This window comes from Saccoglossus kowalevskii, chromosome 5 (assembly GCF_978046115.1).
Source record: "Saccoglossus kowalevskii chromosome 5, keSacKowa6.1, whole genome shotgun sequence".
In the NCBI taxonomy this organism is placed as follows: domain Eukaryota; kingdom Metazoa; phylum Hemichordata; class Enteropneusta; family Harrimaniidae; genus Saccoglossus; species Saccoglossus kowalevskii.
In genome coordinates, this window is record NC_140645.1 from 22,330,415 (window position 1) to 22,346,033 (window position 15,619).

At 35.7% G+C, this 15,619-nt stretch overlaps 1 protein-coding gene across 1 annotated transcript; it reads left to right on the plus strand.

The window, feature by feature from the left end:
• Positions 1-817: 817 nt before the first annotated feature.
• LOC146745891 (uncharacterized) lies at positions 818-9,840 on the plus strand. Its single transcript, XM_085498797.1, has 5 exons — positions 818-1,040; positions 2,928-3,225; positions 6,612-6,765; positions 6,886-7,333; positions 9,626-9,840. The coding sequence occupies exons 1-5, from the start codon at positions 818-820 to the stop codon at positions 9,838-9,840; spliced, it is 1,338 nt and encodes a 445-aa protein (XP_085354923.1).
• Positions 9,841-15,619: the final 5,779 nt, after the last annotated feature.

The window sequence follows — 15,619 nt, forward strand, 5'->3', positions numbered from 1 at the left end:
TCATTTAAACCCATACACGTCCATACAACACATTTAGTAATTACGTGTGTTGTTAGTATCTTTATTAAACAAGTCTCCATATGTTCGATGCCACGCTCGGGAGTGTTATCATACATGTTGGACTTATTTGCCATAATACCGAATGGCTGCCGTTGTATCGAGAAACGAATATAACAGTCGGGAATGCCTTAGTTTAAATGTAAGTGTATAACTTTCAACTACGCTTTTCTATGAATTCGGTCTCAAATGGTTTTCCATAGTACATCATGTGCATGTGCATTTTGTTAACTGATAAACAGTAGTCTAAGAATAGATGAACCGTGTTTGGTCGTTCACTTATCCTTCTCAATTTTCCACAGTTTTTGACGATTGGGATATTTACTTAAACATACCGTAGAGGCTGCGGCACGAAATTTGCTGGGGGGGGGGGGGGGTGCGAGATCAGTTCACCAACCTTGCGCCGAAGGCGCGATCTTACTAGGAGTCGGGGGCATGCTCCCCCTTATACATTTTGAAATATAGACCCTCTGAAGCGCTATGTCCTGTGTTTTGAGGTTCAAATTTTGCTGTCACAAAGGGTTTCAGCTTTATTTTAGTGGGACAACGCCCCCAACATTTTTTCGAGGGGGCGAAGGCCCCCTCTGCCCCTCCCCCTGTGTCGCCGCCACTGTACAGCAAAGGGCGGTTCTTGTCGCGCCGCGTCCTGTTCGATAGGTACTCATAGCGATGTACACAACGCGTGTAAAATACATGCAATTCGAACACGCCGTCCTCTCAATAGTAACCAGGAATTGAATTGTTTATTTTTGTTAGGAGGATGACGTACAACCAGAAATCATCACCGACAAGAAAAATATTTTTAGATTGCGGTGCAAACATGGCCTCATCTGTCACGATGTTCCGAGAAGTATACCCGAATGCCAGCGAATTTGAAATCCATTCATTTGAGATAGATGATAAGTTACGCCCGTACTTTGCTTCATACATATCACAAGGAATTGTAAATGCCCATATACCAGTTGGTGTTGGAGACACAAACAGTAAGAAGTAACTTTGCCATTCACAAGAATATCTCAGTATTGTATTGTTAAAGGGCAGTGGTCGCCGCGCCACGTGTGCGCGAGATATAAACTGAGTTGTTATCAAGCATGTAATGTATTTTTTGGTGATTGTAAGGTATCGATTGGTCGTGCTTTGGTCAACACACATACTCGTGATTTTCTTTAGAAGATCGCATTGGATTGTGGGAAAATCAATTTTTATCAAAACCAATGTCACACATGCGCGGCGCGACGACCATCACCCTTTAATTCTTTTCATTTTAGACCTTATGAATTCAAAACAGACAGTATAAACGTACAACCTGATATTGTGGGGAGAAATGTTCGGTCTTCTCAACAGCCGGGTGATGAATTGGAACGGAAGAATCGTAAAAAGAGTACAATTTCAACTAACTTTAATAATCAACACTGTGCATACAATAAACGTAACAGAGGTCGACTCATTAACAACTGTATAGCAACTGCTACTAACAAGAGCGCCAAAAAATCCCACGTTGCATCGGATTCCGTCTAATATCAATTTTAAGGCGGGCGTGCCCATTGACTCGTTAGACGTGTGGCGCTTACTACAATTCAGTGTGAGCTAGTTTCCCATAGGGTAATATGACTAAAATGAAATACGGAGAAAACAGACTGAGAATTATACTGTTAAGGCGGGGAAGTCACGGTCGTCACTTACGCATGCGTCACGTGGCCACTTCTAAACACAAGTGTTTTCAGCGAAAACAAAACAAAAAAACACCCGGCTCTGAGTGCAATTTATAAGACTCTGACAAAAAAAAAAACATCTTTATATTCTGTAGACCAACACTTTTGAGTAAGCTCTTCGGACTTCATGAATAATTTAAGAATTATTCAATGATTATTCAACACAGGGAAGCTCAGTCGTTAGAGGCTCTCCCTGCTGTAGTTAATGTTGTGAATTCGAACTCCTTCTTCGGCCATTTGTTTCCATAATCCAACAATTTTTGCTGCTGGAAATTTTCGAAAGCTTTCACGGGAATTTTTGCCAATTTTTGTGGAAAAAAATGATTTATACTATACAAGGAAAATAAGATATTAGGTTATTGCACTCACTCATTACTCTTCAACAACAGTATACACACTATTTATCATTGTTTTTATTTATTGTCTGTTTAGCTTGTGATCTCCCTTAAAATCTCCGTCCTTAATAAATATTCGTGAATAAATGAATAAATTAGACCACCTCCATATAAAGACCACCTGTCTATAAAGGACATTTAGCTGTGCAAATTTCTTTTTTCTGTGTACGTGTTTCTGTGTCGAACAAATTAAATTTTAGCAAAAATGCAACTAATATCTTGAAAAAAATGTGCTATTCACAAAAAATTGAACTTGGTTGACATTTTATATCGATTTATAAGATTTGAATTTGGTCACCAGATAAAAAAAATGCTAATAAGATGGCCATATAATATCGCCCTCTAAGGCAATAATTGCTGTAAAAGTATATAAATTGTTACAAAAAAGTAAACATAAGCCAGGTTATCCTCGGGGGCGGAGCTACGTCACAAGACGTTCCACGTTGCTAAGACGCGCACCACTGTACCATGTATTTCTATGGGCTCTGTGCGCATGTGCGCGCTGTTGTAGAACGCCGGTGGAGCCGGTGAAAATTCGAGAAAACAACACAAACTCAACTTTGAAGTAATCCTGAACAACCAAATTTATATATGTTACAAACGCAGGGCTAATCTTGTTACACTGTTCAGGGGAGTCGCAACAACCATCCCAAAGTACTGTTTTCTGCGAGTTTTTGGCCTTTGTTTTCACCGCGATGGTTGCCAGGCGGTGAAAATGCCCGGGTGTCCGCCCCGAGGATAGTAATATTTCTATGTTCTACAGGCAACATGACTGTGTATTTGGAAGGTGCGTGGTATCCCGGAAAAATTAACAACAACAGAGATATGCAGTGGGGTGGTGGATCACTGTTTGCATTTACAAATGAGAAAAAGACAAATAATAAAGGTGGACTCAGACATCTCAATCGCCATGTTACTGTACCTGTGATCGACCTTTCACAATGGATTCAGAACAACACAAGACAAGAAGATTACGTTATTCTTAAATTGGACGTTGAGGGAGCTGAGTATGGAATCTTGAAGAAAATGATAACTGACAATACCTTCGCTTGGATTGATAAGTTAGTATTTCTGGAATATTGATTATGATTTGTGAAGAGATACGACGGTCAAACGTATTATTTTTTGTTTATTTATGTATATTTTTTTTGGTTTTACTAGCCGTTATTAAGTTTTTATTTTTTTTATATTACAGTCGCCATAACGTGATATTTGACTCAATGCAATAGGAAATCTCGTGCAACAAGACATGTTTTCGACGACCAATCACAGAGCGCCTTACGACTAGCGCATGCGCGATTCATCGTGTTCCAAGAAGGCAAATTATGGTGTAATTAGGGGGGAGTTGTATGACACGAATGGTTGAAATAGTTGCATAAATTAATATTCATGATGAGCAATGAAAAACTCGTCTTGCAGAAAAAATAATCGAAAAACTGATGTAAAAGTGTTTTTTGAGACACCTTTTTGATCAGAGTCAAGCATACTGTTGAGAGTAACCACAAGTTTTTTCTTCAACGGGATCATAGCAGGTTACGAAATTCATGGAGAATTTAAAGGCACGTTTATATTTCACTCTAGTACTATTGCTCAAAATTGTTCAAAATGTTTTGAGTAACTTTTATCAGTGACAAGTTACCTAATTAGTATGCAGTTTGAAATGGAACAGTTTTGAACGCAATAAAATCACGCGTAGAACCCAGGCTCCAGCAAGAAATTGTGGCGTCAAACTGGTTGTCGGTTGAATTGTTTTGCAACAGACTTTTAGAGCCTGTATTGTTCTACGTGATGTTTCTAAGTTTTGTTGAGGATTATTCTGTAAAGAAATCGCTGTAATTATTTCATCTGTCTGTAAAAGGGACGTTGTTGCCTCGACGATGGCCTACAGACGACTGACTTTGAAACGTTCCATCCAGATTAGACGGCGCCCTCTCGTGCCAATCCCCCTGGGTGTAATGTCGCGCTCAGCTGGTGTTATTTAATTATTTGACGCGTTTACGCTTGTACCGAATAAAATGATGAAAAGGGAATCTCATGAATTCATGTTACCTCAACTTGCAAACAGTATGATTTTAGTATGTATATGGGGTATCTATTTTAAGTTTCTGCACTTTGAAAAGGGTATAATTTCACAAAAGTAAGTATATTGGCGCATCGGGTCCTTTCCGATGTGACCCGGTTCAGTCGGCATATCATGACTATGGGGGTTAGGCTTTTATCTCCATCACACGATTGTAAATAATAATAATAAATAATAACAAAGTTTATCTATCCCGTAATTCTGAAAATTTTAATAAAATACTGCTTTCGGAATGTGCAAGTAAGTACAATAAACAAATAACTCGATGATCAATGAATTTGATTATTAAACTGTTTAAATTAAACTGCATTAATTTTTTTTTCGTTATGCACTTTGTATACTATATTTCTTTTCGGAATGTGAAGGATTACCCCAAAGTAATGTTATTGCTATCACACCACCTGTATTTTATGAGCGACTCAGCAGCCAATCAGCGACGGTTTTACAGTTAGATGACAAGTTTTGGTTTCAAATATCCCGGGAAAATGTTCCTCGTGTAATTAGTCCCAGTTCGGACGTAGTCCGAAAACGGGGACTTATGTTTTGCCCTGTGTGCGTCCGTGCGTCCATTTTAAGGCCGAAAATGCATCAAAATCGCACATGTTCACCATTCCGGACCCGGATCTCAGTTATGCATGGACGGATTTTGTTCAAATTTGGTACATACATTAAACATAATAGGACCTTGATGCACGTCATTTTTTTTGGAACGGGCTTGAAATGGCCGACTGGCGGCCATTTTGTTTTAAAGAATTCAGTTCTGGATCCGTATCTGAGACATGACTGGATTGATCGAGTTCAAACTTCACACACACAAGGTACATCATGTCACAAATATGTATGTGAATTTGTTTCATGATCTCATTAACGATAGCCAAAAGGCGGCCGCTTTAAGCCCGAAAATGCATTGAAATCGCACATTTTCACCATTCCGGACCTGGATCTCAGTTATGCATGGACGGATTTTGTTCAAATTTGGTACATACATTAAACATAATAGGACCTTGATGCACGTCATTTTTTTTTTCGGATCAAGTTCGAAATGGCCGACTGGCGGCCATTTTGTTTTAAAGAATTCAGTTCTGGATCCGTATCCGAGACATGTCTGAATTGATCAAGTTCAAACTTCACACATACATGGTACATCATGTCACAAATAGATATGTGCATTTGTTTCATGATCCGCTTAACAATAGCTGAATGATGGCCATTTTAAGGCCGAAAATGCATCAAAATCACGTATTTTCACAATTCCGGAACCGGATCTCAGTCATGCATGGATGGATTTTGTTCAGATTTAGTGCATATATTAAACATAATATAAGCTTGATGCATACCATTTTTTCTTCGGATCAAGTTCAAAATGGCCAACTGGCGGCCATTTTGTTTTAAAGAATTTAGTTTTCGATCCATATCTCGGACATGCCTGGACAGATCAAGTTCAAACTTCACATACACATCATACATATGCCTGTGCATTTGGGCCAGTCCTTTTAAGGTCAAAAATTCACAAAAATTGCACATTTTCACCATACCGGAACTGAGTCATGCGTGGGCAAATTTAGTTTAAATTTTTTTTTGGATTGTGTTGAAAATGGCTGACTGGTGGCTATTTTGTTTTACTGAATGCAGTTCAACATCCATATTGTTGCTGCTTTGAATGTATATGTCACTCAAATATGAACGGAACGGGAACGTGTCATTGACAATGACTTGTTGGGAGTTTGTATTCAAGGGATTTTTCCACACAGAAACGACGAATTAGGACGATTTTTGTTGGTTATTGGCTTAATATTATCATCATCGGATCGTTTGGCTGTGAAAGATTGGTATTCTTTTCTTTATTTGTAGGAATCTTAAAAACGGTTTCACAACTTGTCTCTTTAGATTCATGCCGTATTTAAGCACCGTCCCTCAACACGAGGGACGGTGATTCAAGATAGCGTAGCCCCATATAGTAAATATCGCATTTAATTTATTATCACTTGTACGCCAGCTGACTCTGGACGAAACAAAAATTACTTACATGTTGGACAAATGAAGGTACTTGTTTTGTAGTTTGCGTTCATCGCAGCTAGCGGAGTTTTTAGTGAGTGCCTTAAGGTTGTTTGTTGTTTCTCTCCTCTTTACATTTGGAGGAGTTTGTAACCCGCGTTCTGATTGGTTGACCATTACACGAGTTTTCCAATTGCAGATGTAGTTACGGTTACCAATATAAGATATATAAAAAAGAACTTAACGGCAAGTAAAATCAAAATCATATCCATAAATAAGCACAAATAACAATAAATAAATATAAAAAAAATAAAATCAGATATGGTATGGTTACTTTTTTGTTTCACTTTTATTTTCATTTATATATTTAAGGTATTATGGTGAGTATCATCCTTGGCAACCAACTGGTCTGACATCAGATGAAAAAAAGAATATCGTCAACGGAACCAGTAAACAAATGGCAATACTAAATTGGGCGGCAGAAACTAAAACTATCGCTGATTTAATTACATTACAGTCTAATGAGGTACCTACGTCACATGCAATCAGTATGAATACATTATTTTCCATAGTAACTTGCATTTTCGAGACAATAAGAACTTCATGACACGTGTTGTCTTTGCATATTTATACTATATTTTTACAGATTCCAGCTGATACACCTGGTGCTGTTGGTAAAATCAACAGTCGTTGTCACAATGCAAGCCAACTGTCGATTGTTGTTGAAGTTGGAATGGACCGAAAAAACGCATTACTTCTGATAGATGCAGTAAAGGCGCATGCGCACGACGTTCCGTTGACGTTGTTCCTGTATGGCAACTTTGTTGAACAACATCCAGAGCTAGTGCTTAATTGGAGCAAACATTCTGAAATAGGCATTCGTGGAAGTAATCCGATGCCGGATGGGTTATGGGAGAGACAGAATCCAAGCAATCTTCGCTTATCTGTTATCAGCACAGTAGCAAGACTGCGTGAATTAGGTCTTCTTGGAATATACTTTTTACCATTAGGGATAAATGAGAACGTCATCAACATAGCAAAAGAAAACAGCCTCAGACTCATTAATTCAACCATAACATTTCCACCAATAGCAGGTAATTATGAATCATTGATATAGCTGCATTGACAATATTTGATGAGAAATGTTATTATTTTAATTTAAAGATGTGCTGCGATAGACCATAGATGGTATTGGTATGTCAGAAAAATAATTAACAATACATCTTGCCTAAGTTCACATCACGCGCTCCAAAGCTAGAACGAAAGTGATAAATGCTAATCTGTCGTGTTTGGGCCTTTATGTTTTATTTTAGATTTAAAACTAGATTTTGCAAACAAGTTTCGTTTTTGCTGGAACATGTTCACAAATTAAAGATCTATACGAAAATATAAACTACATCCCGCATATAACAATATGCTACGGGTTCATTTTCAGGACCAGAAAGAACGTTTTAGTACAAATGTTTGTTCTGCAATTTTAGAAAATCTATCCCAAATTTCGTAGCTAGAGTTTAGATGGCGTTGTCAAATCAGGCGCCGTGGTGTTTCTGTTGTGTTTTTTCCATCATGATGTTTTGTCTCTTTTCTATAATTCATTGAATTATTATAGTACACCCAATGAATTATTATAGTACACCCAATATACACCGCTTACCTCGAGTTCAGCGATTCTGTTTAGTGTTTTCTGAGTTTCACTTTGCCATCATAGAGTGTTCTATAATTCATTGAATTATTATAGTACACCCAATATACACCGCTTACCTCAAGTTCAGCGATTTTGTTTAGTGTTTTCTGAGTTTCACTTTGCCATCATAGAGTGTTCTATCGTTTTAGCATAACCGATCATCGTACACTGTGATGCGCCGATTGCTGTTAATTACTGTTTACCATGTTGTGATTAATTAATATACTTGTTTTTTTTTGTTTTTTAATCATCACTAATTTACGGTTGTTAAAGGGAAAGTCAAGGCTAACAACATAATACTCCTCGATGAAAGAGCTCTGCAAATGTAAGAACATGCATTTTGCACTTCTCATTCTCTAGATATTCAATTTTTCATCAATTTATGTAGACCGCCATCTTGATTCTTCAGCAAAGGATTATGGGTAAAGTATGACATCATAAAGTCTGTTGTCATGAATTGAGAAAATGATTTCATCTATAACTTCAAAAGTTGAACTTCAAATTGGCTGAAAGTTTTGAACATGGTAGCATACATGTACTGGTGCCAAACATGCTTATAAAATAGTTGTAAGGGAAACAGAACTGAAAATATTTATGTTTTTCTACCAAATGCTCAAATTTTCTTATATTGTATACAATTTACCGATGTGAGTAGGTTATATAGGTGACATATTACCAGTTGACCATAACAAAGTGGACAAAAAAGTGTCATTCTATATTTCACAACGAAAATAACGATTTTTATGTATATAACATTTTTGGCAATATCTTCACTTTATGTGTATTTGTAACATTCTAGTTTACATTACTATAATCAAATTTGAACTAATTCGCATCAGTATTTCCCATTTTATAGATGAAATCATTTTCTCAGTTTTTGACAACTGACTCTATGATGTCATACTTCACCCATAATCCTTAGCTTGAGAATCAAGATGACTGACTACGTAATACTGATGAAATGTTGAATATCTAGAGAATGAAAAGTGATATAAAAAACTGTAAATTGCATTCTCCTACATTTGTGGAGCTTTTTCTTTGGGGTCATTGTATTGTTTGACTTGACTTCCCCTTTAACACAATTTCCAATTTTTAATTCAATTCAAATCGTGACTGTATCACAATCGGTGCCGGCGAATCGCCACTGATAATGTGCCGGGAGAAGTTGAGATTTGAATTTGAAATTACGTCTCACATATACACTGATTTATTATATCACCCACACGTTTTAGCAGACATCTGAAACTACCGGAAATATTAATATATTTCTTAACAGTTATTCCACTAAAAAAAACACTAATATATTGAAATATTAGCTTATTTTGCGATATTCATCCATGACGTCGAAAAGTCAATATGCTTGCATCAATCAATCAGTAATACATAGCATGAAATATTGAAATTATTACACTGCTTTATTACTCTGAACTGCCATGATATATGGGATAAAGACAATTATTACACTGCTTTATTACACTGAACTGCCATGATATATGGGATAAAGACAATTATTACACTGCTTTATTACACTGAACTGCCATGATAAATTGAAAGTATCACAATATTTCATAATTTAACAAGGAGTGAATATACTGAATGAAACCTCAATATGTACATTTTCTGACCATTTAGGTATGATTTTTCAGCCTCATTGAATTATCACTACATTATTATTTGTATTATATATATTTTCGTTTTCCAGATTACTTCACATACGACAAGTATTTCAAATATAGAGATGTTGAACGAATTCCCAAAGCGCTGAAGATTATACACACCGCCCTCGAAAACACAGGGGGAATTTTGAGTTTGGACTCCGACTTTCCCGACAGCTATCTAATATCAGCTTTTCTTTTGGATTATGTTTTTGAGACGTCTAACTTTGAAATAGTTAGTTTAAGAGACTGTCTACGTTGATGCATGTTTTAAGCAGGGATTCGTCATCTGCGCATGCGGCAGACGGCCGTTGCGTATCGTTGTTTACAAACAAGAGTTTACCCATGAGGCTTTGCTTTTTTTATCGTGCGTTGTTATCGTCGCTTAGGGCTCAATCTCCGCGCATGCGTAGGTGACGACCCTTCCGCTTTAAGATAAGATCTTTTTCTTCTTTTCTGCTATTGATTTGAAATCTTGTATCTTTACACTGAACTTCAGGAAGAAGAAAATAACTGTCAAACACGTGATTTTGCCGCCATCTTGTTATTGAGGCATTTGTGAAGACATTTAATCAATACAAATTTAAGGCATTATGGAGGCATTTAATCAATAAACTTATAGAATGTATGATGCAAGCTTTTTATGCAAAAAATAAAATAATGTGGACCAGTGACGTGATTTTGCCGTCATTTTCGGCAACATAGAAAATATTTGAAGCACTTATTTCTCATGAGTGATTTAACCGGTCAGCTTGATGTCAGCATGCATGGCTGAATCTTCTTGAGAGAAAAATGAAATGATTTTGACCATGATCGAGCAAGTGGTTTGCAGACATCTTTTTTTCTTCTTCCAATTTTGATTTCTTCTCACTCAGCAATTTTTTTATTTGAGATCATCGGCCATGTGGGCAGGGGTCGTCTGACTAATCATTCGCATGATTATTAATTTACATATCATTAATATATATAATCACAAGGCTCATTATATATTCAGAAAACCAAATCTTGATAACCAAATACATGAAACCAATTTCATTTTGACCTCGTGGTACTGATGATTTAAACTTCCCTATTGACAATCACGTCATCTCATTAATTATGCATGATAAATGAAAGCATGAGCCCCGTTTACAGATTCAATTAATCTTCTTATTGTCAATATCAAGTACAGTGTCGTGAATCAGACCCAGTCAAACACTGGAAACTGCAGACCTTAATCAGTGTTCCTTTAAAATCGCATTTATTATAAAATGAATCTCGATAAGTGTATTTGGCTAGTGTCATTGAGTAATTATTTCCTTTGATTGATATTTAAAACACTAAACATATATAATAAATAATTTAATATAATAAATATAGTTTTTGTTTTTGGGAGGTCTAGATGAAATGCATATTTGATTGTGTCTTACAAGATGCACTTGAATTGTAGCTTATAACATATTTGTAAACAGTCAGTGAATTTATGGATCACTTATGTTTGACAATGGGTTATCTTTGATTGGTATGTTCACATAACAATGGATGTTAAGTATTTTGTTATAATAAAAATCAAATCATTTGTGTGTCGCTACATTTTTTTGTGTTTTCTCAACTTTTTATGATGTAAGTAACTTACTGCGGCCCAAATCAAATATACTACGTCATTGCCTTGTATATCAATTTTACACTGATGACTGACATACCCACGAGATATGCGAAAGTGTCTGCATTATCAAATACAATGCAAATGTATTAACTATTAGTGAATTGCTGGGTTGTGAAACACTTCTCTACAAACGTTTAAAATCGGGTTCTTAAAACAGTCGGGACACATTCGCATGTTAACACCGGTTGTTAATGACACATACAAAATTAGATTCTCAATGAAAAGACAAGTTTATGCCACTCACAGTGAAAGCCACTCATCGCGAAGCTACTAGTTTCTTCAATAAAATAATCCGATGAATTCATGCTGCTCATTTCAAAGTCCAGAGACTGTTAGACAAATAAATCTTCAAAACATAATAAATACATCAAATAGCTTTCATTGTGATTTGTTATGAATTTATGTATAACTGTCATGCTGCCCGATCATGTAATGTCCACACCAGACATATGAGATTTTTGGTATTTACTTACACGAGTTCATGTACCACACGTTCAGAATACTGTATGCACTGCACTACGTATGAACTCAGACAACTAGTATTAGTTGTCTGAGATATGAACTGACATAATCTGTATCAGAGAAACTGACTGCATTTAACCTTCATTAGTCCACATAATGGTAGAATTAATTCGCTGTTAACCCTAAATAATACACTCTTTACAAAACAAGTGGCCAGTCAAAACGGGTTTCTCAAATACAATATGGTTTAAACACACAGATGCTAAAAACGGAATTTCAGATCAATGTGTTCAGTGACTCTGAAAAAAACGACGTAAAGACTCGTAGCATTCATTATATCGGTAGACTGTAATAAAAGCTGACAGTAATGTGATTTCAGATTCATAAGATTTTGTTCATACTTCTCTATTTTTATGAAAATGTTTTGTCATTTTTGTCAAAAAATGCTACTAGGTCTATTGCTTTGATATGAAAAGAGTGCCATTTTCTACTTCTTTTTGAAAACTAACATCCAAATTGCTTTATTTACAATAATTATCTAAGTCCCTCTCACATTTCAATGTATATTTGTACTGAAGTTAGTGGGTGTTACTATGGCAACCATTAAACATACTAAAGATAGTAATTTTGATTTATTCACGGAACGTGCCTTGTTTTATTCTCATTAACCGAACAAGACAAGTCATATGACTGTTTTACTGAATCAATAAATTTACATTCGAAAAGTGCATTCTTAGACATAATTATTCCATATCTTGACTACTCACTCCCTACAGACATTAACATTAAAAGCGAATATAAAATATTCAATCATAAATTTAATTAGTATTTAAGAAGAAAATTTATTTTAAATTATGGTCGCTGTTAATGATTGTTCTATAACAGAATTAGACCCAAATACATGCATGAAGTGTATCCTCTCAACATAAATATTATGAACGAAATGATAATTGTCTTCTAACCAATTACGTAATATTCATATATTATAATTTTTGCGGGCAATCGAAAATGTTACTTATCTGAACTATTTTTATGCTGTGACAAAGTTTTAGTGTACAGATGCAATTTGGCAAATTTAGTCCCTATCGGAGAACTAGGACTTGTGAAAAAAATGCCTTCCGTTCTGATGAAAACTCAAAAAGCTGCCAAAACACGTGGCCAGTCAAAACGGGTTTCTCAAATACAATATGGTTTAAACACACAGATGCTAAAAGCGGAATTTCAGATCAATGTGTTCAGTGACTCTGAAAAAACAACGTAAAGACTCGTAGCATTCATTATATCGGTAGACTGTAATAAAAGCTGACAGTAACGTGATTTCAGATTCATAAGATTTTGTTCATACTTCTCTATTTTTATTAAATATTTTTGTCATTTTTGTCAAAAAATGCTACTAGGCCTATTGCTTTGATGTGAAAGAGTGCCATTTCACACTTCTTTTTGAAAACTAACAGCCAAATTGCTTTATTACAATATTTATCTAAGTCCCTCTCACATTTCAATGTATATTTGTACTGAAGTTAGTGGGTGTTACTATGGCAACCAATAAACATACTAAAGATAGTAATTTGATTTATTCACGGAACGTGCCTTGTTTTGTTTGTCTCGTTAACCGAAGAAGACAAGTCATGTGACCGTTTTACTGAATCAATAATTGATATTTGAAATGAAAGAACATTCTTAGACATATTTATTTGATAACCTAACTATTCACTCCGATAAAGGCATTAAAATAAAAGGCATTGCAATTATTTAATCATAAATTCATAGTATTTAAGAAGAAAAAATGTTTAAAAATATGGTCGCTGTTAATGATTGTTCTATAACACAATTAGACCCAAATAAATGCATGACGTGTATCCTATTCAACATAAATAATATGAACGAAATAATAATTGTGTTCTATACACTTGAAAACAAAGTAAACACGTACTGCATGCGTCAACAACAACTATAAGTTCATATGTCAGTGTATGTTTATCATCAGATGGGTCTACTGAATGTCAATACTTTAGAATTTACGCACAACAATTTACTCGCACTGTGTGCGTGGAAATGGACTGTCTATGACAGCGCCATGTAACTTATAGCTATTTGTTTACTATCAAAAATGAATAAAACAGGTACGCTGATTGTGACAGTGTTTGAAGACTGTATGCATATGTCAGTGACGCATCAAAGCTTTGTGAATTTCTACAATTAATTCGTTAACTGAATAACATACACAAATACAATATCAAAAGTCCTACTTGGTCGGTGCCCAACAAAAATGTTCGTGGTCACGTGATCGATGTTTTCGCAGTAATCTATTCATATTTTGACGCATTGATATCAAAGTCCCATTTAAATAACTTGTTTGTTTTTTATTTGTTGTCCGTATCGTCATTACAACGTGTGATTTCAGCACCTATCTTATGTTATATAGAAAACGTGAATATTCTATATATGAGATTAGAAACACACTATAATCGTTGAGCTACATTTGAAATAACATATTCTCTTTCTCATTCTTTTCATCAACGTTGTAGTATGGGAATTTAGAATGACACACCCAAATCACCGCAAGTAGATATGAAACATTAATACCAATTTATGAATATGGCTAAAAAATTGAACCCATTGTTAGACAACCATCGCATGTTTGATATTTCATTGCGTTGTAATATATTCAACATGTGACCGACCGGAATCATGCGCAGTGAGGAAGCTCAACGTATTTCATATTGCGATACTTAATTATCTATGTACATATACAAACCTGTTTTGCCAAAGAAGTCACTTACTCGTCTAGTCTCATCCTAGCTGCTGTTTTCTAATTCAACATTAACTTAAGGTTAGTACTTATTATAGCAATATCTTGTTATCATGTTATCAATATGGAATTTACCCAAAACATTTACTAAACAAAACATGTAACGAGAATAGCGACTACGTCAGTATTTATCCTAACAATTTGTAAATATGGTAATATAGGCAAACAAACAGGGTTCCCCAAAAGTGTACTTTGATCTAATTCTGATTTACTCAGAATTTATGAAACCATTTACCTTTTTATTTCACTCATTTGTATAAAAGCGTGGATATACACGGTAATCAGTTTAGAAGTTCTATTCATTTCCATGTTGTCTTAATAAGAATGGATTACACTTACTTTGCATTGATATGTTTCTTGTTACAACAATAATTACCTCCGACAATAATGTTATGTTTTTGGTAGCGTAGGTTTGTTAGTTTATCTGTTAGGAACATTACAAATAAGTGTGCTGTTGACTGGTAGAGCACTGGAAGTATATTCCAGGATGTTCGACACTGATGCAGTTGCCTATGATCGTGTGAAGGTGGCGCTGTTGACAAGATACGATTTCACAGAGGATAGGTACAAGAAGCGATTCCGTGAAATTAAACCTGAATATTCCAAGAGTCCTGACCAGTTAATTGTGCGGCTTAAGAATTATTTTGCTAGATGGGTTGAGTTGTCAGGCACTGCAGCAACATATGATGGTGTTACCGACTTGATAGTGAAGGAGCAGTTTATTGGTGCCTGTACAAGAGATCTTGCAGTTTATCTTAAAGAAAGAGCACCCAATGATTTAGATGAGTTGGCAGTAATAGCAAAGCAGTACCTAGTGGCACATGGTCGACAGTTATCCACGAAGGACCAGGTGAGGCGTAATGGTAATACGACTGCCATTAGAAATACTGATGTGGGACAGGGTAGTAGTATCCGTTGTTTTGTATGTCAGGGTGTTACTGATGTCAACCATGACAAAGGTGAACAGTGCCTTCAGTGTGGTGCCATAGGACATGTGGTAAAGTTCTGCCGTAGTGGACAACACAGGGGTCAAGAAGAAAGAGTGTCAAACCCAGCACTACTACTGGTGCAGCTGCAGTGGTTAAAGAGTCTAATATCAGTGCTAGTTGTGCTGTTCAAATT

What these genes read in the sequence shown, in the direction of transcription:
- LOC146745891 (XM_085498797.1), top strand. Translation starts at nt 818, where the DNA reads ATGACGTACAACCAGAAATCATCACCGACAAGAAAAATATTTTTAGAT. An exon ending in ACCTTCGCTTGGATTGATAA is followed by an intron (nt 3,226 to 6,611) that starts GTTAGTATTTCT and finishes TATATATTTAAG; the next exon opens with GTATTATGGTGAGTATCATC. An exon ending in TTACATTACAGTCTAATGAG is followed by an intron (nt 6,766 to 6,885) that starts GTACCTACGTCA and finishes ATATTTTTACAG; the next exon opens with ATTCCAGCTGATACACCTGG.